Source organism: Sus scrofa, chromosome 7 (assembly GCF_054392235.1).
Source record: "Sus scrofa isolate SSC_HxYL_T2T_F1_AM1 chromosome 7, Sscrofa_HxYL_maternal_Yorkshire_Landrace_v2.0, whole genome shotgun sequence".
In the NCBI taxonomy this organism is placed as follows: domain Eukaryota; kingdom Metazoa; phylum Chordata; class Mammalia; order Artiodactyla; family Suidae; genus Sus; species Sus scrofa.
In genome coordinates, this window is record NC_139389.1 from 84272071 (window position 1) to 84295921 (window position 23851).

The 23851-nt window shown below is 45.5% G+C and overlaps 3 protein-coding genes across 7 annotated transcripts; all 3 read right to left on the reverse strand.

Moving 5' to 3' along the window:
- Positions 1–4823: 4823 nt before the first annotated feature.
- Positions 4824–9583, reverse strand: PABPN1 (poly(A) binding protein nuclear 1). 4 transcript variants are annotated; one of them, NM_001243548.2, is given in 7 exon segments: positions 4824–5744; positions 6670–6821; positions 6909–6996; positions 7538–7644; positions 7943–8010; positions 8745–8859; positions 9220–9583. In NM_001243548.2, coding segments are annotated over 7 exon segments (921 nt in total). In that variant the 5' UTR covers positions 9571–9583; the 3' UTR covers positions 4824–5704.
- Positions 4824–23747, reverse strand: BCL2L2-PABPN1 (BCL2L2-PABPN1 readthrough). The gene is given in 8 exon segments (NM_001444960.1): positions 4824–6821; positions 6909–6996; positions 7538–7644; positions 7943–8010; positions 8745–8859; positions 22381–22820; positions 23298–23385; positions 23686–23747. Coding segments are annotated over 6 exon segments (972 nt in total). The 5' UTR covers positions 22813–22820; positions 23298–23385; positions 23686–23747; the 3' UTR covers positions 4824–6659.
- On the reverse strand, positions 18816–23747 carry BCL2L2 (BCL2 like 2). 2 transcript variants are annotated; one of them, NM_001444961.1, is made up of 4 exons: positions 23686–23747; positions 23298–23385; positions 22381–22820; positions 18816–21753 (listed from the first exon to the last, which is right to left on the reverse strand). In NM_001444961.1, exons 3-4 carry the CDS (start codon positions 22810–22812, stop codon positions 21604–21606), a joined length of 582 nt encoding a protein of 193 aa, NP_001431890.1. In that variant the 5' UTR covers positions 22813–22820; positions 23298–23385; positions 23686–23747; the 3' UTR covers positions 18816–21603. The 2 variants fall into 2 exon arrangements, with proteins under 2 accessions (NP_001431890.1, NP_001431892.1); NM_001444963.1 differs by having other exon boundaries at positions 23665–23747.
- Positions 23748–23851: the final 104 nt, after the last annotated feature.

The following is a 23851-nucleotide window of genomic DNA, read 5'->3' on the forward strand; positions in this document are numbered from 1 at the left end:
AATAAATTTAATAAAAGAAGTTAACACTTGTACACTGAAAATTATAAAACATTGTTTAAAGAAATTATGAAAGACTTAAAAATATGGAAAGACAAAATGTGTTTATGGACTAGAAGACTTAATATTGTTAAAATGCAATCCTCTAAAAATTGATCTACAGATTCAGCGTAATCCTTGCTAAAATCTTAGCTGTCTTTTTTACAGAAATTGACAAGATGATTCTAAAACCCATATGAAATGTAAAAGACCCAAGAATAGCTAAACGATCTTGGAAAAGAGCAAAACTGGAGGACTCATACTTCCCATTTTCAAATCTTACTACAAAACTCCAGTAATGAACACAGCGTGCTACTGGCATAAAATGGACATACAGATCAACAGAACAAAATTGAGAGTCCAGGAAGAGACTTGTACATTTATGGTCAATTAATTTTCAACATGGGTGCCAGGACCATTCGATGGGGAAATAGCCTTTTAAACAAATGGTGCTGGGACAAATGCATTATTTGCATGCAGAAGAATGAAGCTGGAACTCTATCTCACACCTTATACAAAAATGAATTCCAAATGGATTATAGACTTAAATATAGAGCTAAAACTATAAAAGTCTTAGGAGAAAATATAGGCATAAGTCTTTGCAACTTTAGCGCTTCAACGGACATCGTCAAGAAAGTGAAGGGGAGTTCCCATCGTGGCACAGTGGAAATGAATCCCACTAGGAACCATGAGGTTGCGGGTTTGATCCCTGGCCTTGCTCAGTGGGTTAAGGATCTGGCGTTGCCGTGAGCTGTGGTGTAGGTTGCAGATGAGGTTCGGATCCCGAATTGCTGTGGCTCTGGTGTAGGCCAGCAGCAACAGCTCCAATTAGACCCCTAGCCTGGGAACCTCCATATGTTGCTGGTGCAGCCCTAAAAGGACAAAAAACAATTTTAAAAAAGAGAGAAAGTGAAAAAACCCACAAAATGGGAAAATGTACCTTTGTAAATCACATACCTGATAAAGTCTAGTATTCAGAATATATTAAGAACTCTTACAATTCAATAATAAAGACAAAAAACCCAATTTAAAAAATGAACAAAGGATCTGAACAGAAAATAGGTAAATGGCTAGGCCAGCAAGCACATGAAAAGATACACTCAGGTGAACTGAAAAGGCATGGTCACATGAAAATTTGTGCACAGATGTTTGCTTCAGTACTACTATTAACAGTCAAAAATGGGACATCCCAAGTATCCACCAACTGACCAATGGATAAACAAAATGTGGTATACCTATACCGTTGAACTTGGGAGTTAGTAGTGTTGACCCTCCACGCAGTTCACAATCTGCAAAAACTTTATAGACTGGAGTTTCTGCTGTGGCACAACGGGATCAGCAGTGTGTCTGCAGAGCTAGGACACAGGTTTGATTCCTGGCCTGGCACAGTGGGTTAAAAGATTTGGAGTTGCTGCAGCTGCGGCTTAGATCTGATCCTTGGCCCAGGAACTCCACATGCTGCAGGGCAGCCACAAAAACAAAACAAACAAAAAAAACTTTACAGTCCACCCTCTGTGTCATGGTTCTGCATCTGTGGGTTCAACCAACCATGGACCATGTAGTACTGAAGTACATATTTACTGAAAAAAAAAAAAAAAAAACGTTTAAGTGGGCCCATGCAGTTCAAACCCATATTGCTGAAGGGTCAACTGTATAATGAAATATTACTCAGCCATAAAAAGGAATGAAATATTGATAAATGCTACAAGGGTAAATCCTGAAAACATGCTAAGTGAAAGAAGCCAGACAGAAAAGGACACATGTTATACAATCCCATTTATATTAAATATCCAGAAAAGGCATATCTATAGATACAGAAAATAAACCAGTGGTTTCTAGGGACTAAGACAAAGGAAAAATTGAGAATGTTTGTTAATGGCTACAGGGTTTCTGTTTAGCATGATGAAAATACTCTAAAATTAAATTGTGATAGTTATTAATTCATGTATGTAAATATAAATGTATAGGAGTTCCCATCGTGGCGCAGTGGTTAACGAATCCGACTAGGAACCATGAGGTTGTGGGTTCGGTCCCTGCCCTTGCTCAGTGGGTTAATGATCCGGCGTTGCCGTGAGCTGTGGTGTAGGTTGCAGACGCGGCTCGGATCCCGAGTTGCTGTGGCTCTGGCGTAGGCTGGTGGCTACAGCTCCAATTCAACCCCTAGCCTGGGAACCTCCATATGCCGCGGGAGCGGCCCAAAGAAATAGCAAAAAGACAAAAAAAAAAAAAAAATATATATATATATATATATATATATATATATATATAAATGTATAAATACCTTGGTTACTATAAACCTATCTACTAAATATCAGTAAAACTGTACACCTAAAAGGCAAACTTTATAGTATGTGAATTGTATATACATATAAAAAAATTTCCACATCTTTTTGGCAGGATGCAAGTCAGAAGTATGGCAAGCTGACTTTTCTTTAGCAAATAAAGTTCCTAGTGACTCTTTTTCTATAACAAAGTCTAGCACCTAGAACAGTGCTCAGCACTTGGTAAGTACTCAGTAAATGTCTATTTGTTGAATGAATGATTATCATAGGCATAAAGAAGAGGAAAGAGGCATGAGAAATTAGCAGGGTTGACATTTCATTGTCTTTTTACGGCTGCACCTGCAACATTTGGAAGTTCCCAGGCTAGGGGTTGAATCAGAGCTTAGCCACAGCAACGCCAGATCCGAGCCATGTCTGCAATCTACACCACAGCTCAAAGAGGAAAAAAAGGCGAGGGAAGCTGTTACACAATTGAGAAAACCCAGCTACTGTTTTTTTCTATTGCTGCTCTCAGTTTGGGCAAATGCTGAGAGCACAGGGCTGTCCTCATTCATTTTTTATAACCCATAGTCCCTCTAAAGTTCTCAGATTCAGACTCTCACTCCAGAGAAATCTTAGACAGGCTCCCCCAGTCTCTCCTCCTGAAGGACACTTCCCTCCCACGGAATCCAAATGAGACTGGGCTTACTCCTATCCCTTGGTCAAGAGAAAGCTTATTAGGAATGATTGACATAGGAACCAATTTTCCTCAAAGAAAGCAACCGGTTTTCCATACCACTTCCTCTAACATCACTGAGGATGATAAAGGAAAAATGGAGAGCAGGTCAAGTAGGAAATCTGATTCCTGTAAGGATAGCAATCACCAGGCCCAGGAATAAAGGGACCCTCACCCTCCAAGGTGGATTAACACCTTCTGAGCACCTACTAAATGGAAGGCAGGTGCTGTGAGGCCATACAAAGGCACAATCCATGCCCTCAAGTGGGTAAGACACCGTTGGGGAAACGGATGTAATTATCTCAATTATGAAACCATGAAGTACAAGATAGAGGAAAAATTTGCCCTGAATGCATAGTGATTCACCCTGCCCAGGGAATCAAGAAAGTTTCCCAAAATATTGCAATATTTGGCTGATACACCTTGGCTTCTATCTTATGATTGATAGAGTAGGTGTGAGGTGGACATAGCAGGCTGGAGGAACAACATAAGCAATACATGAAAATAAAGCAAAACTCAACTGGAATGCAGAGTCCCTCAGATGTAGGGCAGGATGTGGCAGGAAAATTCAATTGGGATCAAACTGGGAAAGGTCTTAGCTCCACATTTGGCAGTATAGGGGTCCTTCTGGAAACATGGAGCCAGAGATTACCTGCCAGGACTCCACTACAATGAAGATGGAGAGCTGCTTAAATTACGTAGAATGGAGTATAGACAGAATATTGACAACTGACTGAAGACAGAAAATTAAAAATAAAGGGTTAAAAGAAACCAATTCACCAAGATCCAACAGTTGACAGGGTTTTTTTAGATAGCCACTTAGTGCCCCCTGGTGGACAGGCAAGACTTTCCCAGCATTAAGAGCATCAAGCACTTAGCATATCAACCATTTTCTGCTAAAAATGGTTAACACTGAACACTCTATCCAGTCTCTTGCTAATCAGCCTCTGCAGAAGTTTCCATACTCAGCCTTGAACACACTGTTCTAGCTAAATCTAGTTAAAGACTTCCAAATGCCTAACAAATGACAGGAGGTGGTACAGTAAGTGATCGAATACTAAATTACATGGTTGATACTGACCTGAAAATTCAGAATACAAAGCCACTGGAGAGGTGGGCTAAGGCTCCATGGACCTGGAGAGCCATTTCTTTAACCTAAGATTATCCAAGAGAGCATCTAGGGCAGAGGCAATCATGAACGAAATATCCTAGGAACCCAAGTGGATGGTACAACGGAGATTTAAGTATTTAGGACCTCTGTAAATAATGGAGAATGGATGAAGGCTTGGACGGTGTAGGGTATGATGGAGTATCCAAGGGTTTTAAGACCAATCTAACATTACAAAACGCAATTATCTTCACTAACTCAACTTTAAAAAAATTTTTCTTTTGAGCCCATCTTTGGATAAAGAAAGGCAACTCAGACTCTAATGTAAGAATCTAGTGCTGCTGGTGTAGATAATTCATTTGCCCATTAATTTTTTCAGGAGCACACACACAAAACGTGCTATTACAACACTCTAATCTGGCCATCCTATTACATATTCCCAGGCTCGTTTAATTTATTTCTCAAATGCCAATCAGGGTTACATGCTTTCCAGAAAACCCATCAACCTCAACTAAACACATAATGTTCCTGCTAGTTGTAATTTTAACTCCTACTCTTTAATTTTTAAGTGGGAACTTGCCCTCCACAACACCAGTACTTCCAGAAAGAATTAACAGCCATCTGGGATCTAAGAGAGAACAGGAAGATAGATAAATAATCCATACACCCAAAAGGCCAAACATTTTTTATTTTCAAAAACAACTTTATTCATGACACATATTAAAAAAAAAAAAAAAAAATTCCCACCCCCTGGAAATGAGCTAAAAAAATAAACAAAATCCACCTCCCACCTCCCTGTTCCCACTTCCTCCCATTCCCTCCAAATAAAAGGGAAAAAAAGGCAAAGAAAAACAAAACAAAACAAAAAACTGAAAAACAAAAAATGCCCCAAAACCCCCCAAAACAAGGTAGTGCATTTCCCCAGGGGAAAGGGGAATTTACACTGGAGCCGCTGGGAGCGGAACGGAGATCTTCCGGCTACAGAAACCTGCAAAGAAAGACACTCAAAACAGAAAAAGAAACACAAAAGGAAACAAAATAGATCACCAGGCAATCTGGAGGGGCAGGGAGCCAGAAAAGAGGGGTGGGGTGGGTGGCAGACCTGGCAGGACAGGAGCAGGCAGGAGGGGACTGTGAAAGTTAGGGAGAAGATGGAGGGAAGGTAACAAGCAGAACAGTTTGGTGTCCTTCCAGAGCCCTGGGTGAAAAAACCCCTCCTACCGCCCATTCCCACCTACCCTTGAGCAGCCCCCGAAGGGTGAAGGGGGTCAGGGAAACAGGGGGAGCAGCTTGCGCAGTTGAGACGTGTCCATGGCGAATCCCCAGAGTGAATGAGCAGCCCCCTGCCCCGCTCCCTGGGCCTTCCCCTACTCCCCAAAGCAGGTCCCTCCTCAGCAGTTAGTTATGGGATTCTCCCCCCTTCCACAGTGTATCTTTTTTTTAAAAATATTTTTTTTTTCCATCAAGGTCATCTTCTGTTTTTCTTTTTTTTTTTTTTTTAATTCTTTTTTTTTTCCTTCTTTTCTCTTTTTTTCCTCTCTCTCCTCCTAATACACACTTTTTTTAGTAAGGGGAATACCATGATGTCGCTCTAGCCCGGCCCCTGGAAGAAAGAAGGAGAGTTAGGTGTTAACATGATCACTAAATAGTTCAATACAAGCCCCTCCCCGTGGGCCCTTGCCCCAGTTATTGTGAAGGGAAGTGGGGAAAGAAGTTTTTAATCCCACAATCCCAGAAATAGTGACACACCTGGCAAATGGGAGGGGAAATTAACAGACTACTTCCGCCAAACAGTGGCAAATAAAGAAGTGCATCTGAGACATAGGGGCAAGAAAAAGGACTTGTTTATCCAGTTTTCAGTTCTCCACAGTTCTTAAATTCTAGGCCCTCACCAACAGACCCTCCCTAACTCAGGGAAGCAGACAGGTAAATCTTATGAAAAGCCAAGGTCGTAATACCTAACCTGTCCATTTAAATGCAGAGATGGAAGTAAAGAAAAGCAAGGATATGGGCATCACACTAGACCCAGCAAGAATGTTTAACCTCCTGAAAGTCTGGCTAAAGAGTAAATATTTCAGTACCCTCCCACATGGCTGCTGAGGAGAATCAACTAGCCTCTGGCTTTCTTCCAAGGGAAGTTCAAACTTCAACCCTTCCCTAACTCTGGGAAAAGTAGCAAATGTCCAAGCAGTGCTCTTGCTGCTCTGAGGCCCTATTTCTTCCCGGCCTTCTGTGTAAATACCTTCACTGCCATCAACTCTCAAAGGAAAAAAAAAAAAAAAAGCTGGGGAAAGAAGCATCTCTCAGAACAGGGTGGAGAGATCCAGCCCTTATCACCAATTCCTGCTCCAGAAAAAGATGAGACTGGCCTCCTGGCCTAGCCTGCCAACTACCTTCCTTACCCTGCACAGGCAGGAAACCAAGTCCCTGGAACCAAGGGGAGGGGGTAAAGGAGGGGAGATGAGGAGAGAAGGAAGCATACAGGGTTCACGGGAGGCGGGGGAGAGGAGCAGCCCATCTATCCTGACCTGTAGACACGACCCCGGGGCCTGCTGTTAAAACCACTGTAGAATCGAGAGCGGGAACTGTTGTAGTTGGTGGTCCGGGCACGGTATCGAGCTCGTGGAAAACCCCGGTCTGTTGTGCTGATGCCTGGTCTGTTGGTTCGTTTTGGGATCACCTGAGAGTGAGCGATGTACAACAGAAAGCCTTAGAATTAACCTAAAGAGTTTACATAGATCAGAACAGCAATGAGCATGAGGCTTACCTTGATTTGTCTTCCTCTAAATAGGGACTCATCTAAGGCCAAGGAAGTCCTCACTGACTCTTTGTCTGAGAACTCTATATATGCAAACCTGAAAACAATAATTGTCACTTTATCTACTATAATCTGCTTATCTGAGACTGCAAACAGAAGTCAGAGATCAAATTCAACTTGCAGGCGGGCTTTGAGTACAATGTATTCGTATTTGTCCAAAAAAATGGAAACTTTGGGAATGTGGAAATTCCCAAGCCAGGGATCAAACCTTGCACCAGTTGTGCAGTTCTTTAACCAGCTGTGCCACAAAGGAACTGCCCTCTGAACTTTCAAATAGAAGAGTCTAATCAAAATTTGCAGCTATTCTTGGATTATTTTAAAAGGATACAGAGAACCTGGGTTTCCACATGGTGGAACAAGGTGGAGCCAAGCAGAAGCTGGCCTCCCCCCATTCAGTTCAAGATCCCACCCACATGCAGCCCCCATCTTAGTTGTCTGTTGGATCTCTTAAGGCAATTAGGTGAAATCCTAATACCTATTACCATTAAAAAACAAAGACCACTTATTTTAACATCCATTTAACTTACTGCTCAATATAAAATTATGGTTAAAAAATGTCAATTTACTTCCTCACTTACCCTTTGGGATGGCCACTAAATTTGTCACAGAGTATAGTAACGCGGTTGACTGAACCACAGCCATGAAAGTGTGCTTCCAGCTCTTCTGCTGTTGCACCATAGTCCACCTGTGGGGGGGGTACATCTCACAGATAATGGGCAAACTCCCATTTCAACAAGTACTGGCCAAGCCTTTGGGCTAGGCCACCTATAAACACCAAAGCAATTAACTCTATTTTCTAAGGAACTCTTTTCTTTCCAATCCCATGGCCTCTGCTAATCACCATTAACTTTCACCTCATTCCAACCCTCCCTCTACTCCTTAAATCCACCACCACCTATCCTGGAGATGATTCAAGACTCCCATTAAATAATCCCCCCCACAATAAGAGCTTCCCCAACCTCAATCAAGGTCCTAGTACATACATTGCCAACATAGATAGATCGGGCATCTGCCTCCATCTTCTCCTCAATGGACATGATAACTGGGCCAGCTATGAGGGAAGGAAAAAAAAAAAAAAAAAAAATCAGAAAAAAATCCTTTTTTTACTTAGCCAATATATGCACACCATTACCACAACCGCCACTAGCAAAGACAAAGATTTTGGTCTATTCTAGCCCCTATTCCCACTGCTTAGAACACAATAAAACAGTCTAGCATACAGTAGGTGCTCATTAAATATTTGACAAACGAAAGAAGAGATCAATACATTAAAAGAAAAAAACAAACTAAAAAAAACCACAACAGTACAGGAATTCCCTCCCAACCCCAAATCAAGTCCCTATTGAATAGCTTTGGTTGCAATGATCTGGAAAGTGAACAAAATTAAGTGGGCTGAGATTGGACGTTTCTGGATTAGAGAGGAAGCCCCCTGAAGCTGAGCAGTTCTCTTAAGACTCCTAACTAAAGGGTCTCCAACTGAGAGAACTATTGGACTTGAAGGTCAAATGCCAGCTGGCAACCTTCACAAAGGGCAGAGAAAGACTAAGAACAAAGAGCAACACATTTGTAACAGGAACAAAGGGAGGCACAAGACTACCATCACCAAAACAGACTCGGTCTCACAAAGGTCAGAAACACACAACGGACTACGACCGAGGCACCTGCCCAATAACTGCTCAGACAAGCAGCTCCAAGGTATGGAGCATCCAATCCCATATGAACCGTGCTCCCATAACCCTTCCAATGCGAGAACCTGGGATCCGCGTGTAACCGCCAGTTACTCACCATTGCCTGGTGGTGGACTCATATTCATCTGCTTCTCTACTTCGTTCTGTAGCTCCTTTAGCTTCTCAGCTTCTTCCTCCATCTCCCTGACTCGAGCTTTGATCGCTTCCAGCTCCTACAATGAGTGGGGAGGGTATGGAGAAGAGCTTAAGAGGAACCAACGCAGGGGCTTTGCCCTGCTCTCGATCGGCGCGCGGCCCCAGCCATGCTCTGCCATTTCCCTTGCCCCACGCGAGGGTCATGATAAAAAGAAAATCAAGCTACCTTTTTTAGAACAACACTAGACACCCATTACGTCCGAATCCACCCGGCTGGGCCCCTTCTGGCGGTCGATGCTGCGTCCCCAGCCCGGCCCCAGCCACGTTATTCCCCGCCCACCCCCACCCCCCGCCCGCCTCCCGCTCGCCCGAGCTCTGGGCCTCCCGTGACCCGGCCGGCCGGTCGCCGGCCTGCTCGCTCGCCCTCCTTCCCTCACCGGGTCCTCAATGGCGCCGTCCCCCGGGTCACCCTCGACCAGTCCCGGCTCCTCCTCCTCCTCCTGGCTGCCGGGGGCTCCCGAGCCAGGCCCAGGGCCCGGAGCTCCTGGGGGGGCGCGGGGCCGGGGCGGCTCCTCTTCGGGCTCGGGCTCCGGCTCGGGCTCCAGCAGCAGCTCCTCAGGCTCCAGCTCCTCAGACTCCAAGCCGTTCCCGTAGTCCCCTGCGCCCCCCGGGGCCCCCTCCCCGGCCTCCCCACCGGCCCCGGGCACAAGATGGCGCCGCCGCCCCGGCCCGGAGCCCCGACCGCCCGCAGCCCCCGCTGCTGCTGCCGCCGCCGCCGCCGCCGCCATCGCCGCTCAGACTGGGGCCCGCCGCCCAACGATTGGAGAGCTGCGCCGGCCACGCCGAGGATTCATTAGTCAAGCAGCCTGCCCATCACGGCGAGCTAGGAGTCCATTGGAGAATATTACTTGGCAATCAAATAAGACCCCACCCCTAAGGCGGGGGATTGCCCCAAATTCTCAAATCCCGGTAGGGGAAATCGGTCTGTCAATCAACGCACGTACCACCTCCTCTCAAGCCCTTAGGTAACAATGCCGCCACGCTGTGACGACGTTCTTGCTTCTCCCCCGCCTACGGGCGGATCCGCAAAGTATGGCGCTCCGTGATTGGCCGCTGGCTGAGCGAGTGGAAAGGACCAATCTAGCGATCCCCTCGCCGGAGTGGCCCAGTCTCAAACGCCGACTGGCTCGCGAGATTCGAAGGGCTGACCCCCGTTTTGTGACAGGTGAACTTTGCCCCCAAACGAACTGCTCGGCTTCCAGCGAGGGAAACCCTAGGTCACATGACTAGTCTTTAGGGTGCCGCCATCTTGATACTGTTGGTTGCCAGTATCAAGGTTGAACTTTTGAAAGGCAGAGGTCGGAAACTCTGCGGCGGTTTCTGGAAACCTGTTTCTGGGCACCAGGAATGCCCCAGTAGGTGGGATGTTGCTGGAAATGGAGGGTTCCGAATGGCGCTCTCCAGGAAGGAGCTTACCTTTCCCACTCAGGTTATTGGCACCATTATGCACTAGGTCTCCCCAAACCAGAAAGCAGGGAGGAATTCTCACTCCAGTACCAGTCACAAGTTCTAACCGTGCTGTCTTCCTACATAGGCATACTTTCCAAGCATTCTGCTTATGTCCCAGTTTCAGCCTGTTTTTCTCTTGCTTGGAATGTTTGCTACAACTCCCTAATGTGTCAGCTTCCAGTGTCACCATTTCAATCCACACCACTACCAGACCGAACTGGCTCCCCTTTGCTGGCCAGGTAAAGTCTTAAAATTCCTTGCTGAGGCCTTAAGAGACCTCAGGACCAGACTACTTGGTGTTATTTCCACAATCTTCATTCCAGCGGGTGTATCTGCACCCAGGTCTGTGCCTCTACATGCAGTCAGTCCTTTTTCAAGCAGACAGCTACAAACCCCGTCTTCACCTCCCCTGCGGAAGCCTTCCACTAGCCTCCCGTCTTCTCCCTTGACAAGCGGTCCTTCCTCCGCTGTGCGTTTGAGTGTTCTGTGCTGCCTTTCCTAACTAGAGTTTGCAAGAGCTTGGAGACGAGATTGGACTCTAAATTTGCACCTCCACCATGGGGGCAACATGCCTAGAACATAGTTTTCAATGGTTGACCACAGGATGCATGGGCTGAGGATCTGGGTGCCACCCTTCATCTTCAACGCTTTCCCAGCCCCCAGCCCCTCCTATAGACCCTAGAGGAATTCCACCGCACTGCTGCACTCTTGAGATACCACTGAGACCTAGCCCTGGAAGGCAGGATTGCTACAGTTTAGGGGTGATGCTACTCATTTATTAAAAAGGAAGGAACGGCGGTGCTAAGTTTGCAAGAGGGATATTTATAGCCAGACCAAGCTACCGGTTTCAGAGCCAGATTCACATGAGCTCAACCAAATAGTTAAACAACCTGGACAGGATGTGCATGGCTGGGGTAGGGGGATTTGGATGAGAAGAGATTCCTATTAGCAAACCAAAGTCAAAAGTTTCCCAGTATACCCCATTCTTCCCCACACCCTCATTTTATCACACAAATTCTTACCTCAGGAATAGGGGAACTTGGAGCAGAGTCACAGTTGCTTAAAATTTCACTGAAAATTACTTCATCAGCCATCTCAGCTTCAGTGGTCTGGGAGAACTTAGTTGAACACCGAAGATAAGCTCTAAACAATTGTGAGTTTGCTGGAAGAAAAATCTTCTCTACTGATTTTAAGCAAACCAAGTCTTAGGTGTTTATTGGTACCTAATTACCTTTTTTTTTTTCTTTTTTGGCCACCCTGAGGCATATGGAGTTCCTAGGCCAAGTATCAGATCTGAGCCCCGGTTTGCAGCAACACCGGACCCTGGGCCAGGATCTGAGGACCCATTGTGCCAGGCCAGGGACCCAGCAGGGGTCCTGGCTCTGCAGAGTTGCTGCCAACCCTATTGTACTACAGTGGGAGCGCCTATTGGCACCTAATTTAAACTAAGAAAGCCAATTAAGGGAAATGTGATTTTTTAAAATAATGCCCTTGAACCTCGATTTTGTTGAGCACTTGATTTTGTTAACAGACACCAATCCTAGACTCCTTGTTATATTCTTATTGAATTCTCACATGAAGTAAGAGTCTAAAAACCATAACCTTTTTTAGAGATGAGGAATGAAGTAACTTGCCCAAGTCAAGGAACTAATTAGAAATGAGTAGAGAATTCAAAGCCAGCTTTCAAAGCTCAGATCAAAATTACTATAAGGTCTGTTTTAATACACAAAGATTATAGTTCGCAAGTGTTGAAATTGAGAAGACTAAATTCCAGCAATAGACAAATGTTCAGGCAAACTATAATTATACCCAAAAATTATTATGCACCTGTTTTTAAAAAAAAGTTTACACACAACGTGTGATAAACTTGCAAAAATAATTTTCGGTAGGTCAGAGAATGTAAAATTGTATTTAAGTATTATTAAAATTATGTATATCTGATTTTAAAAAAAAACCAATTTGGGTTTTGGGGCAAAAACAAAACAAAAAAAGTATGATCTTTTCTTTGGCAATATATAACAAAAGCTTTTAAAATGTTGAGATTCTGGGAGTTCCCTGGTGGCCTAGTGGTTAAGGATTCAGCATTGTCACTGTGGTGGTTCAGGTTTGATCCCTGGCCCATGAATTTCCACATCCTGTGAGGGTGGCAACAAAAAAAAAGAAAAAAAGAAAAAAATAATCTGAAAACTAGACAAACATTTGAAAATAAAGATGTTTGTCAAAGTGAAAAAGTGTCCCAAGTGGGCCTTTTAAGGAAAATTATTGTACATAATATATGTCACTTTATATAATGATTATGCCTTAAAAACACTTAAAAATTTTTTAAAATTTTTAAAAATTTTTAAAAATTTTTTAAAAATATATTTTTTCTTTTTATCACCAAACCTGTGGCATATGAAAGTTCCTGGACTAGGGATTGAATCGGAGCTACTGCTGCCAGCCTATGCCACAGCTTGCAGCAATGCCAGGTCCTTGACCCACTGGGCAAGGCCAGGGATCGAACCTGCATCCTCGCGGAGACTGTGTCTGGTTCTTAACCCACTGAGGCATAATGGGAAAGCCGAATTTTTTTTTTTTGGCCACACTCATGGCATTCGGAAGTTCCCGGACCAGGGATCAAACCCAGGCCACTTCAGTGACAATGCCTGATCCTTAATAAGCTGAGCCACACAAAAACTCCTGCCTTCAAACTGTTTTTAATGACCAGGAAGAATGCTAGCAATGCAATGGTAAGCAGAAGTGAAGTATACAAAACTGTATTTACAGTATGATCATAAAATATAAACACAGACAACAGATGGGGAAAATAATATACCAACATGTTAATAGTGGTTCTCTCTGGGTAGTAGGATTAGGATTGATCTTCTTTATAATTTTCTATGTTCTATGATTTTTTTTCACAATATCATATACTATTTTTATTCGTGATTAATTTGTTTTTTTGGCCACAGGTATGTGAAGTTCCAGGGCCTGGGAATGTACCCATGCCACAGATGCAACCTGAGCTATACCAGTGACAATGTCAGATCCTTAACCCACTGTGCCACAAAGGAACTCCCTCCATATTATTTTTATTTAAAATTAAAAAAAAAAAAGCACTACAGGAGTTCTCCTGTGGCACAGTAGGTTAACGATTCAGTGATGTCACTGCTGTGGCATGGGTTCAATCCCTGGCCCAGGAGCTTCCACATACTGCAAGCATGTTCAAAAAATAAAAAGAACAAATAATACTTTAGGAGTTCTTAGCATGGTGCATTGGGTTAAGAATCCAACTGCAGTGGCTTGGGTCACTGCTGTGGCCCAGATTCCATCCCTGGCCCAGGAATTTCCATATGCCACAGGCATGGCCATAAAACTTAAAAAAAAAAAAAAAAAAGGCAAAAGAATATTCCAACTTCCAAACTTACTCTAATAAGTATGATTACTTTTACAAACACATTTAAAAAGATATGTGAATGGGGATCTGTAAGCTATTTCCCTATTAAGACTATAAACTGTAAAAGGCAGGGATACCTTCTTAATTATATTTGTGTTGCCATTACCTATCACTGTGTGCTCAGTAAATGTTAACTGAATGGATGATCTTCTGTAATAATCTTATATAATCTCATGCCTGTTACTGATGCATAAAGAACATCAAAGACAAGTTTTCCTCTGAGAATGAATTTTTTAAAAATTGGTATGTAATGATATAATATTCACCTATTATATTTTTCCTTCAGTAATAACCTATCACTGGAGTTTTTTGGAAAAACTGAAATTCAGTGATGTCGTGCCCTAGAAGAAGGAAAAATGTGATAACAAAAGTGACTGCTCAGTAGAGCTAAGGAGAATTAAATCAATAAAAATGGATGAGGGCATGTCCAGTTCTGTCCAGAAGGGAAAAGGTTTCTTTTCTTTTCCCTTTTTTTTTTCTGTCTTTTTAGGGCCACAGCTGCAGTATATGGAGGTTCCCAGGCTAGAGATCCAATCAGAGCTGTTGCGGCCGGCCTACGCCAGAGCCACAGCAACGCCAGATCCAAGCCACGCCTGCGACCTATACCACAGCTCATGGCAAGGCCGGATCCTTAACCCACTTGAGTGAGGCCAGGGATTGAACCTACGTCCTCATGGATACTAGTCAAATTTGTTTCTGCTGAGCCACAACGGGAACTCCAGGAAAAGTTTTCTCATTAAATAACATAAATACTTTGCTTCCTGGTAGTTTTACCTGTTTGCTTTTTTAATGAGCTACTAGAAAATGTAAAACTACATGTATGGCTTGCATTATATTTCTCCTGGACAGTGTCAATACAGAACCTTGGAGTCATGATTACTTACTTACCTCTATTTTGGAGTCAACTAATTTTCTAATGCAGAGTCTGGCCCGGCCCACCTTCACTCCCTAGGTCCAACTTTGCACAGAAGTGAGGTGGCCATTTAAATGAGAAGGAGCCTCTGTTGGACTACTTAATTTCCATTCTGCTTGGTTCACTTTTAGAACACTTTGTACCTGAAAAATTTGTTTTAATATACTGTACCAGAATCCTTATCAAGAATCAGGAAATACTAATAGCAGAAAGAATAAAATCACCCATAAAATCCACCACCCAGAGATAATCACTAATATTTTGGCTTATACCCTTCCTCAAACTTTCAACACACAAATATGTATAAAGTGTGTGTGTGTATACATATTTTTTATCAAAATGGGATCATACTGTATGTATTCTAATCTATTTTCTTTTTTGCCTAATAAAACATTTTTCTATATGAATAAAAATATTTTTCCAACTTCATTTTTTTATAACTTCACTCAGAAGTTACCTTAAAAGTGAGGCCTTCCCTGATCACTCTATTTTTTTTTTTTTTTTTGTCTTTTGTCTTTTTGTTGTTGTTGTTGCTATTTCTTGGGCCGCTCCCGAGGCATATGGAGGTTCCAAGGCTAGGGGTTGAATCGGAGCTGTAGCCACCGGCCTACGCCAGAGCCACAGCAACTTGGGATCCGAGCCGCGTCTGCAACCTACACCACAGCTCACGGCAACGCCGGATCGTTAACCCACTGAGCATAGGGCAGGGATCGAACCCGCAACCTCATGGTTCCTAGTTGGACTCGTTAACCACTGCGCCACGACAGGAACTCCTGATCACTCTATTTAACGCTGAAACCTAATACACACATTCCCAATCCTGCCCTAGTGAATTATTTTTCTCCGTAGCATTGTCACCTAATGTGAAATGTTATGTTAATGAATGTTGTGAAATTTATTTATTTGTGTAGGTAGGTAGTTAGCTTTTGTTTGTCTCCATTATTAGAATATAAGTAACATGAGGGCAGAAATTTGTGCCTATTTGTTCACTTCTCTATCTCAGTGCCTAGAATTGTGCTTGGCACACAGATGCTCGAATGTTTGCTCAATGAATGAATGATTGAGTGGACAAAGAGCTATATAGCATTTGATTATATTATGGTTTTTTGGAGTTTTTGGTTTTTTTTTTTTGCTTCTTAGGGCCATACCCAAGGCATGTGGAGGTTCCCAGGCTAGGGGTCTAATCAGAGCTACAGCTGCCGGCCTACACCACAGCCACAGCAACACGGGATCTGAACCATGTCTGCAACCTACACCACAGCTCACGGCAACGCCAGATAACAACTGATCAAGGCCTGGGATCAAACCTGCAATCTCATGGTTACTAGTTGGATTCATTTCTGCTGTGCCACAATAGGAACTCCCTTTTTGGTTGATTTTTTTTTCAAACCCTCGCCACAACCGTAACCAGAGCCACAGCCAGATCCTTAACTTGCTGAGCCAGAAGGGGACTCCTGAGTTTTAAAATATTATCAATTTTTTTTTTCTTTTTGCCATTTCTTGGGCCGCTCTCGCGGCATATGGAGGTTCCCAGGCTAGGGGTCCATTTGGAGGTGTAGCCACCAGCCTACCCCAGAGCCACATCAACTCGGGATCTGAGCCATGTCTGCGACCTACACCACAGCTCATGGCAACACCGGATCCCTAACCCACTGAGCAAAGCCAGGGATTAAACCTGCAACCTCATGGTTCCTAGTTGGATTCGTTAACCACTGTGCCACGATGGGAACTCCTAATTTTTTTATATCTCATCTGTATCCACAAAAGCAGTTTTTAAAGTTGTCAAGGGATACTCTCAACTAAAAGCACAGAATATCTATAATACATCCACTTGCTAGAAAGTATAACTAAATATTGCCCAATTTTGATCAAATGTGTCATCTGAATTATGCTAGAAATGTGCACATTTTATTAAATTTTGCAAAGAACTAAAAAAAAGTGTCTTTCCAGTTTCCAGTGTTATCTGGAAAAATAACATTCAAAGAGAACTGTCTGAAGGGTAAACAATCCATGTGTCCATTTAGATAGACTGAAATTTAGCCCTATTTTAAGCTATGCCATCATAGAACATACTTGGGCTAAATTGTGATGCGCCTCATACTAAATCCTGATTTGATGTTTCTACAAGAAACAGTAGTGTAAAACTCAACATCATATTTGCTGTCAGGTGTTGCAGAGGGTTGTGTCCACTATATTCCTCAGTATCTTCTCAGAAGAGCCACAAAACTCTTTGCTCATCTCTTTTTGGCTTTGTCCAAGGCATGTGGAATACCTCAGGCCAGGGATTGAACCCATACCACAGAGGCAACAGTGCTGGATCCTTAACCTGCTGTGCCATCAGGAATTTCCCTCTTTGCCCATCTTGAAGAACTGATAGGCTTTTATAAATCCTAAGAGGGATGTGAAACTAATTGTGTTTTCCAATTTGCTTTAGATGCTAAGAAGCTCAGAATTGAATTCATAGCCTACATTTAGTATTTGGGAATAATGCTTATAGAATGCTTTTCTATATTAATTTTCCTTTTGCTGTCATTTTCTTGTAATATTTCAATTTTCCTTTACCCTTACTTTAAAAATCTACATTTTCCTATTGTTTTGTCTTGTGTATTATAGTAAGATGTTGCAGACGATTTTTTTTTTTTTTTGTCTTTTTAGGGCCACATCTCTGGCATATGGAAGTTCCCAGGTTAGGGGTCTATCTGGAGCTGCAGCTGCCAGCCTATAACACAGCCACAGCAATGCAGGATCCAAGCCACATCTGCAACCTACACCACAGCTCAAGGCAATGCCAGATCCTTAACCCACTGAGCAAGGCCAGGGATCGAACTCGCATCCTCATGGATCCTAGTCAGGTTCGTTAACCGCTGAGCCATGACGGGAACTCCGCAAATGTTTTTTGGAACCAGGCAAACTGTAAACCAAACTGCACTAGTGATAAATGCACTATCTATGATAGCCTGATAATATTAACTATTAAGAGCATATAATTCCGAGTTCCCATCATGGCTCAGCAGAAACGAATCCAACTAGTAACCATGAGGATGTGGGTTCGATCCCTGGCCTTGCTTAGGGGGTTAAGGATCCAGTGTTGCTGTGAGCTGTGGTGTAGGTCACAGACATGGCTCAGATCTGGTGTTGCTGTGGCTGTGGCGGAGGCCAGCAATTCCCATTCGACCCCTTGCCTGGGAACTTCCATATGCCAGAGGTGTGGCCCTAAAAAAAAGCAAAAAAAAAAAGAGTATCTAATTCCCTTTTCCCTAAAGCCATGTTCACCAAGCCACTCTCTGATTGTAATATGGCTTGTCCCATAGATTTTTCTATATAGAGAGAATAGAAATGCAACACTAGATTCCTCTAAGCAGTCTATTTCTCACTACAATTTAACGCATAAACCCAATACCATTTTATTGCATTGGATTATAGAAAGACCAGAAATTCTTAAAATTAAGATCACCACTCCTGTCAGACATCACTTTGATACAGTCCTAGACTAGAAGTACAGGGCGATGGGCTGAATAGTTTCTATAGATCCCATTCAATTTGGCAGTTTGCGTTAAAATGGCTGAAACCAGGAGTTCTTTGGTGCAGTGGGTTAAGGATCTGGCATTGTCACTGCAGTGGCTCAAGTCACTGCTGTGGCACAGGTTCAATCCCTGGCCCTCAAACCTCTGCATGCCTGTGGGCACCATCAAAAAAAAGTAGCTGAAAACAAATGTCTCAAGGGACCAGGAAAATAAGCAGGAGTTTCATTTTTGTCAGACTTATTTTACCTCTGAAGTAGGCAGCAGGATATTGAGGATAAAATGCTTATTATATCATATACTTCTGATTAGAAGCTGAACCACAACTGGAGCCTTGATTACCATCACAAAGATTTTTGGTAGGTTTTCTTTGTTTTGGTTTGGTTTTTGTTGTGGCCATCCCAAAGTACCACATACACGCATCTCAAGGCTTGAGTTGGCACAGATGGATTCTTGGCTTCAGACATTTGTCTGGGGTAGGGAAACAAACCACTCTGATTTTCTTTTCTTTTCTTTTAGTTTTTACCTCAATGCTTTACCAAATCCTTATTAATCTAATTCTTGGCCTTAACAAAGTCATGATGAAATGATTAGATCAAGAAATGTCCTGACCCCAGCCTATATAGTATAGAAGTCACAAACCCTGCTCAGTTCTTCTCATTAAACTTCTGGGCTTTATTTATTTATTTTTAATACGACCATTACATATTACACAAAAATAAAAGTCAAATGAACTTGGTATTTATAAATTATTAAATAAAAATACAGGAATATATATTTATATTTATAGAGCTTTTTCTTTTCTTCTAAACTAACCAAATCTGTTCTCCCGCCGCTTTATGATTTAAAAAAGTAAAATAGTGTATGCCCTAGAATAAGTGGGGAGTGGGATTAATAAGTGCAGGACCTAGTTGCCCTACTTCTGCTCCTTCCTTGGCCTAAATAAAGTCCCTATTTGTCCCTTTGGGTTCTGGAGAGCAAGAAACACCCTCTCCACCTATTTAATCTCTGAAAAATGGCAATAAGATTTATTTCCCTTACTTTTTAAAAAGTGAAATTGATTTAAAAATTGGGAGCCATACTCAGCCTTTGTGGCCAAGAGCTAATCCCAAGGAACTATATGGCTCTAGAAGAGAGTCGCTAGTTTTCCCTGACAAAGAGTCTCTGGGGTTTCCACTGCCCATCAAGCTAAGAAGGGCAGGACAGATCAAAACTGCCCACTGTGGTCCCATCCAAGCTATGCTTCTGGGAATCCAGACCAAGCCCTTCACCCTCTCAGAAAACAGCCTCTTCCATCCAGGTGTGAAGGCCTCAGAGCAGGGCTTTCCAATAACCTGACCACGGTCCCTGTACCCCTGTTTGCGGAAGGCTCCCAAGAGAGCTGTCAGGGCCGGGTGTCCTGTGGTAAAGAGGAGGGGAAGAGTCTGCCCCAAACCTGGGGCAGCACAGGCTCCAATTTGGAGCTGATGGTCTAGTCAGTGGCTTTCCAACTTTTTTTTTCAGCAGCAAACCCCTTAATGCAAATAAAATCTTACCCTGAACCCCGATATATAAGACAGCTATAGGGGAGTTGTTCTGTTTGAGAGCAAATGGCCTAGGTCAGCGCCTCCCCCCTCCTATTCATCTCCCCCAAGGACTCCTGAGGCAACCCCTAGGAAATTTCAGGGCTCTGCCAAGCAGTTGGAAAACCACTGGCCTAGTTTGTCCTGAGCAAGTCAGAGACCCCCCCCACCCCAACTGCCTGCCACAGACCGGCTCTGAGTGCCTGGTACCAGCATACCCACGACAGACCAAGTGGCTATGCAGTCCACCACGTCCCCTATAAATACCATTTAAAAGTGCAGCCCTCTCTCAAAAGCAAAGGTCTGAGCTAAACACCTGAGGCCAATTTTGGTCCCACATTCTAGTGAGTACAACTATGTTGCCACATTCTGGGACCAAGTGAAAATCTCCAAGAGTCAACCATGGTCTAGCTAAGCTGGTCAGTGCTCAGGATCAAGGGCAGGGTTCTTGAGCACTGCGTCAGAAGAAGTCAGCATTGAAGAGCAGCAATTTTAGCACCTTGGAAAGTGCAGCGGTGAGGTCTGGCTCAGGGCATGCAGCTGGAGTGAAATCATGTCTTTCTCGAAAGTAAAAGCCGTCATCCGAATCTGTTCTAGAGGACTGTGAGCTCTAAAGTTAACATCCTCAGACTCTGAGGTGCAAACAAGTAACACCCATGCAAACAGCATGGCTTCCAAGAAAACACCAGTGCTTCTAGATCATGGGAGGTACTCTGGAATCCAGACACCTGGCCCTTGATAAAGCAGCACCAAAGCCCACCACATGGAATAGGCCAGTCACAGAGTGCATGTCACCCTCACACCCACAGTTCAGAGCTGGAATGTTTCTCTGAAAGCATCAACAGTCTCACCGAGACGCAGTGCAGGACCCAGACTGTATTCCAGATCTGACTTAGGTCCACACACTCAAAAAGAAAATTAGTTAGAGCCCCAATTTAGAGTTTAAGTGTGGATACAGAAGGTCCCAGAGATAGGGAACACTTTAGGCACCAGTGTGCCCCAAGGGGAGAGGAGGGCAACAGGCAGCTCCAGCTCCCGAAGCCTCCACCCACCGTGGGCTCCGCAGCCCTGCCTTTCTGTCAGAGCCCAGGAGGCAGCAGCAAGTGCACAATGCACAAGGAAGGGGGATAATGAAGGAACAAGGCCAGCTACAGAACCGCTCTTCTCTCCAAAGCCCTGCTGACAACCTTTTGCAGAAAAGTAGCCAAAGCCCTCATTCTGGGTACAGTGTTTCTCCCTCAGCCTTGAGGCAGCAGGATAAGGGGGTGGGGGTGGGGGGGAGGGACAGAGAGCTGCACACCTTGTTCTTGCCACCGCAAGAGGGAATGTTTTCTCCTAGAGGAGTCCCACCACCACCAGATTAGACAAGCAGCCCAGCATGCACACGAGCACGCGTGCACATGCACACTTGTGTCCCCAGTGCCCACGGTCACAGCCCTCTCCCTATCCCCTGAAAACCTCAAGCTCCCATGCCAAAGGGATGTGCCCTCAGTGTTTTCCCCAAATCTCGCTCATTCAGTGGAAATCGCCAACCCCTTAAGCAAGTCCACCTGCCTCGGGGCTGCCTCGGGGCTGCAAATCAAGCTCCAGGTAGTTTTCTGTACCTACACCTATAGGCATGATCCCTCCCACCTCCCCCTGACCCTGGAATGACTCCATCTCCTGGCCCCCAGACTTTCCAAATACATTCCACAATGTCTCCAGCTCACTCTCTCAACCGCCTGCCTGGCATGCTCCGCTCCCTCACACGCTACCCTGCCCCTTCCCATCCCCGTTCCATGCCCCTCCATACCCCCCGCTTCTTCCAAGGGCATTCCTCTGCTCTGTTCCTGCTCTCCTGTCCCCCAGCCACACCTAGCCCCACCTGGCCCTGGACTTTCTCACTTGCTAGCAAAAAAGGCCCCTACAGTTACCAGGGCCCCCAGTGCCACGGCCCCCGTCAGCACTGTCCTCACTGAGGCCCAGTTCCCCTCCCGCAGACGCCGCGCCTCCTCCAGGGCCCCGTCCCCGTATAGAGCTGTGAACTCCGCCTGTGGGAGAGAAGGGAAGTAGGAGAGAAAGAAGGAGAAAGGGATATCAGGAGAGGAAAGAGTGGAGAAAAGAGGAGAGGAAGAGTTCCAGTTCCATCCACTGCAAGCACTACCCCACCCCTAGCTCCTCTCCAGCCAAAGCTCTACTGGCTGCCAGCCCCTCTGATCCCCCATGAGCGCCTGGCTCATTTGTCCTTCTCTACCTCAAGCTAATCCCATCCTTTCCCTGGCCAAAAACTCTGCTCAGAACGGGCCTCCTTTGCCAAGGCTCGCCTGACCACCACCCATCCCTGATCCCTGACCCCCCTCCCCCCATGCCATACACTCAGGTATAAAAGGTTCCTGACAGTTGGATGCCTTTTCCCTGCAGGCACTACCTGGCTACTGGGTATTCTGTACTCTGCTTTGGACCCTGAGCCCACCCAGTGATGACTGCATGGCAGCCCTGGAGGGCAGAGTCCAATGATGCCCAGACAAGGGCATTCCATTCCACCCAAATAGGGAGACTCAGACCTCACATCTCATTCTCAGCACAGCTGCCCCCAGCTCCAGCCAGAGCCCCCATCTTCTCCCTGGAGACCAGCTTTTTGGAGGGATGTGCAGAACAGCAATTGAGAAGCTTCTTACCCAGCCCCCACTGCTGTGGATCCAGTCGGCCAGCCGTGTCTCCAGGTAGGTCACCATCCACTCCTGCACTTGTCCCACGAGTGGCTCCATCTCCTTATTGACACTCTCAGCACACAGTGCAGCTCCGAAGACAAAGAAGGCCACAAGGCGGCCCCAGTTGGGGCCTCCTTGGAAGAGTTCATCAGAGACCTGGGTGAAGCGCTGCTGGGCCGAGCCCGGGGTCACATGCAACTGAGCTGCCAAATCTGAGAAGGTGCGCCGGAAGCGGGTCTCGAACTCATCTCCAGCTGCCCGCATGGCTTGGTGCAGCGGGTCAGCTGCTGGGCCCTCCCCGGGGCCAGCTCCACAGACATAACCCTTCTGCCTCAGCTTATAGCCCACAAAGTCTGCCACTAGAGCCCGTGTGTCTGGGGCTGAGGCCGGGGTCGCCATCCGGGCGGCTGTCAGAGTCAAACACAAAAGACACTGGCATGATTATAGGGTCAGAGACTCAGAAGGGGGCATTTCAGGTTTGGCCAGCCCAGTGAGACAGGGAGAGAGCGGGGAGGAAATCTCAGAGACCACTGGCCTGGGAGAGGTAAGAACAAGGAAATTAAGCCATGGTGAGGGGTCAGGGCATGAGGGCCTGGCCCTTAAAACTCATAATATGCCAAATTAAAGGTAAAACAAGTAAATTTCATTATTAAAATACTTTTTTAGATTCTTTCCATAAGAAGACAACAGCAGGGCTGTGACATCCCTACAAGCCCCCTCTCCACGGTATACACCTTTTTGGCTAGAGGAAGGGGCTTAGGGCCTCCCCAGAGGCCTGATGTGAAGATGCTGACAGAGGCACAAGATGGGGGAGGAGACAGGGCTGAAGGGAAAGAAGGAGAAGCCAAGGGTTGCCCAGGACAGAGAAGGAAGGGGACACTCACCCAGCCTGGATGGCAGCTCTTAGGACCCAGCGCTGGTGGCAAGGAGCCCCCAGCTGGGGCCTTTCATCCTCTTGCCCAGCGTGGAGCCCTGGGAAGGGGAGGGGGAGATCAGAGCTAGATGGGAAAGACCAGGGATCAGGGTCCGGGCTGAGAAGGGCTGGGGTTGCAGCTCCCGGGACAAGGGCCCTGCCCCCAACGCTCTACCAGCTGTGTGGCCGAATCCATGTTTAATGACTGTCCTCCCGGGAAACCCAGGGCCAAGGGCTTCCTGCCGACACCATCTCTACTCCTGGCTCCCCCCGAGTGCAGCCCAAAGGCCCAGCTCCTCCCTCACCCCCACCCTCAGCCAGTCTGCAACCCCGCCTGCCTGCCAGGTTAAGGATCTCACGGGTCAGGCCGCTGCCGGGATCCGGGCCGTTTCCTGGTGCAGGAGCTAGGAGGGAGGGAGAGAGGGAGGAAGGGAGGGAAGGAAGGAGGGAGGAGAAAGGGGGGGGCGGGAGGGAGGGCCCGGCGCCGGGTGATGATGGGGCCCAGAGATGCGTCCAGAGAGAGGG

Bases quoted from the DNA above. Each gene is read 5' to 3' on its own strand.
- BCL2L2 (NM_001444961.1), bottom strand. From the start codon at position 22,812: ATGGCGACCCCGGCCTCAGCCCCAGACACACGGGCTCTAGTGGCAGAC. The intron at 21,754-22,380 runs GTAAGAAGCTTC...TCTCTCCCACAG, and splicing joins TCCACAGCAGTGGGGGCTGG to GCGGAGTTCACAGCTCTATA.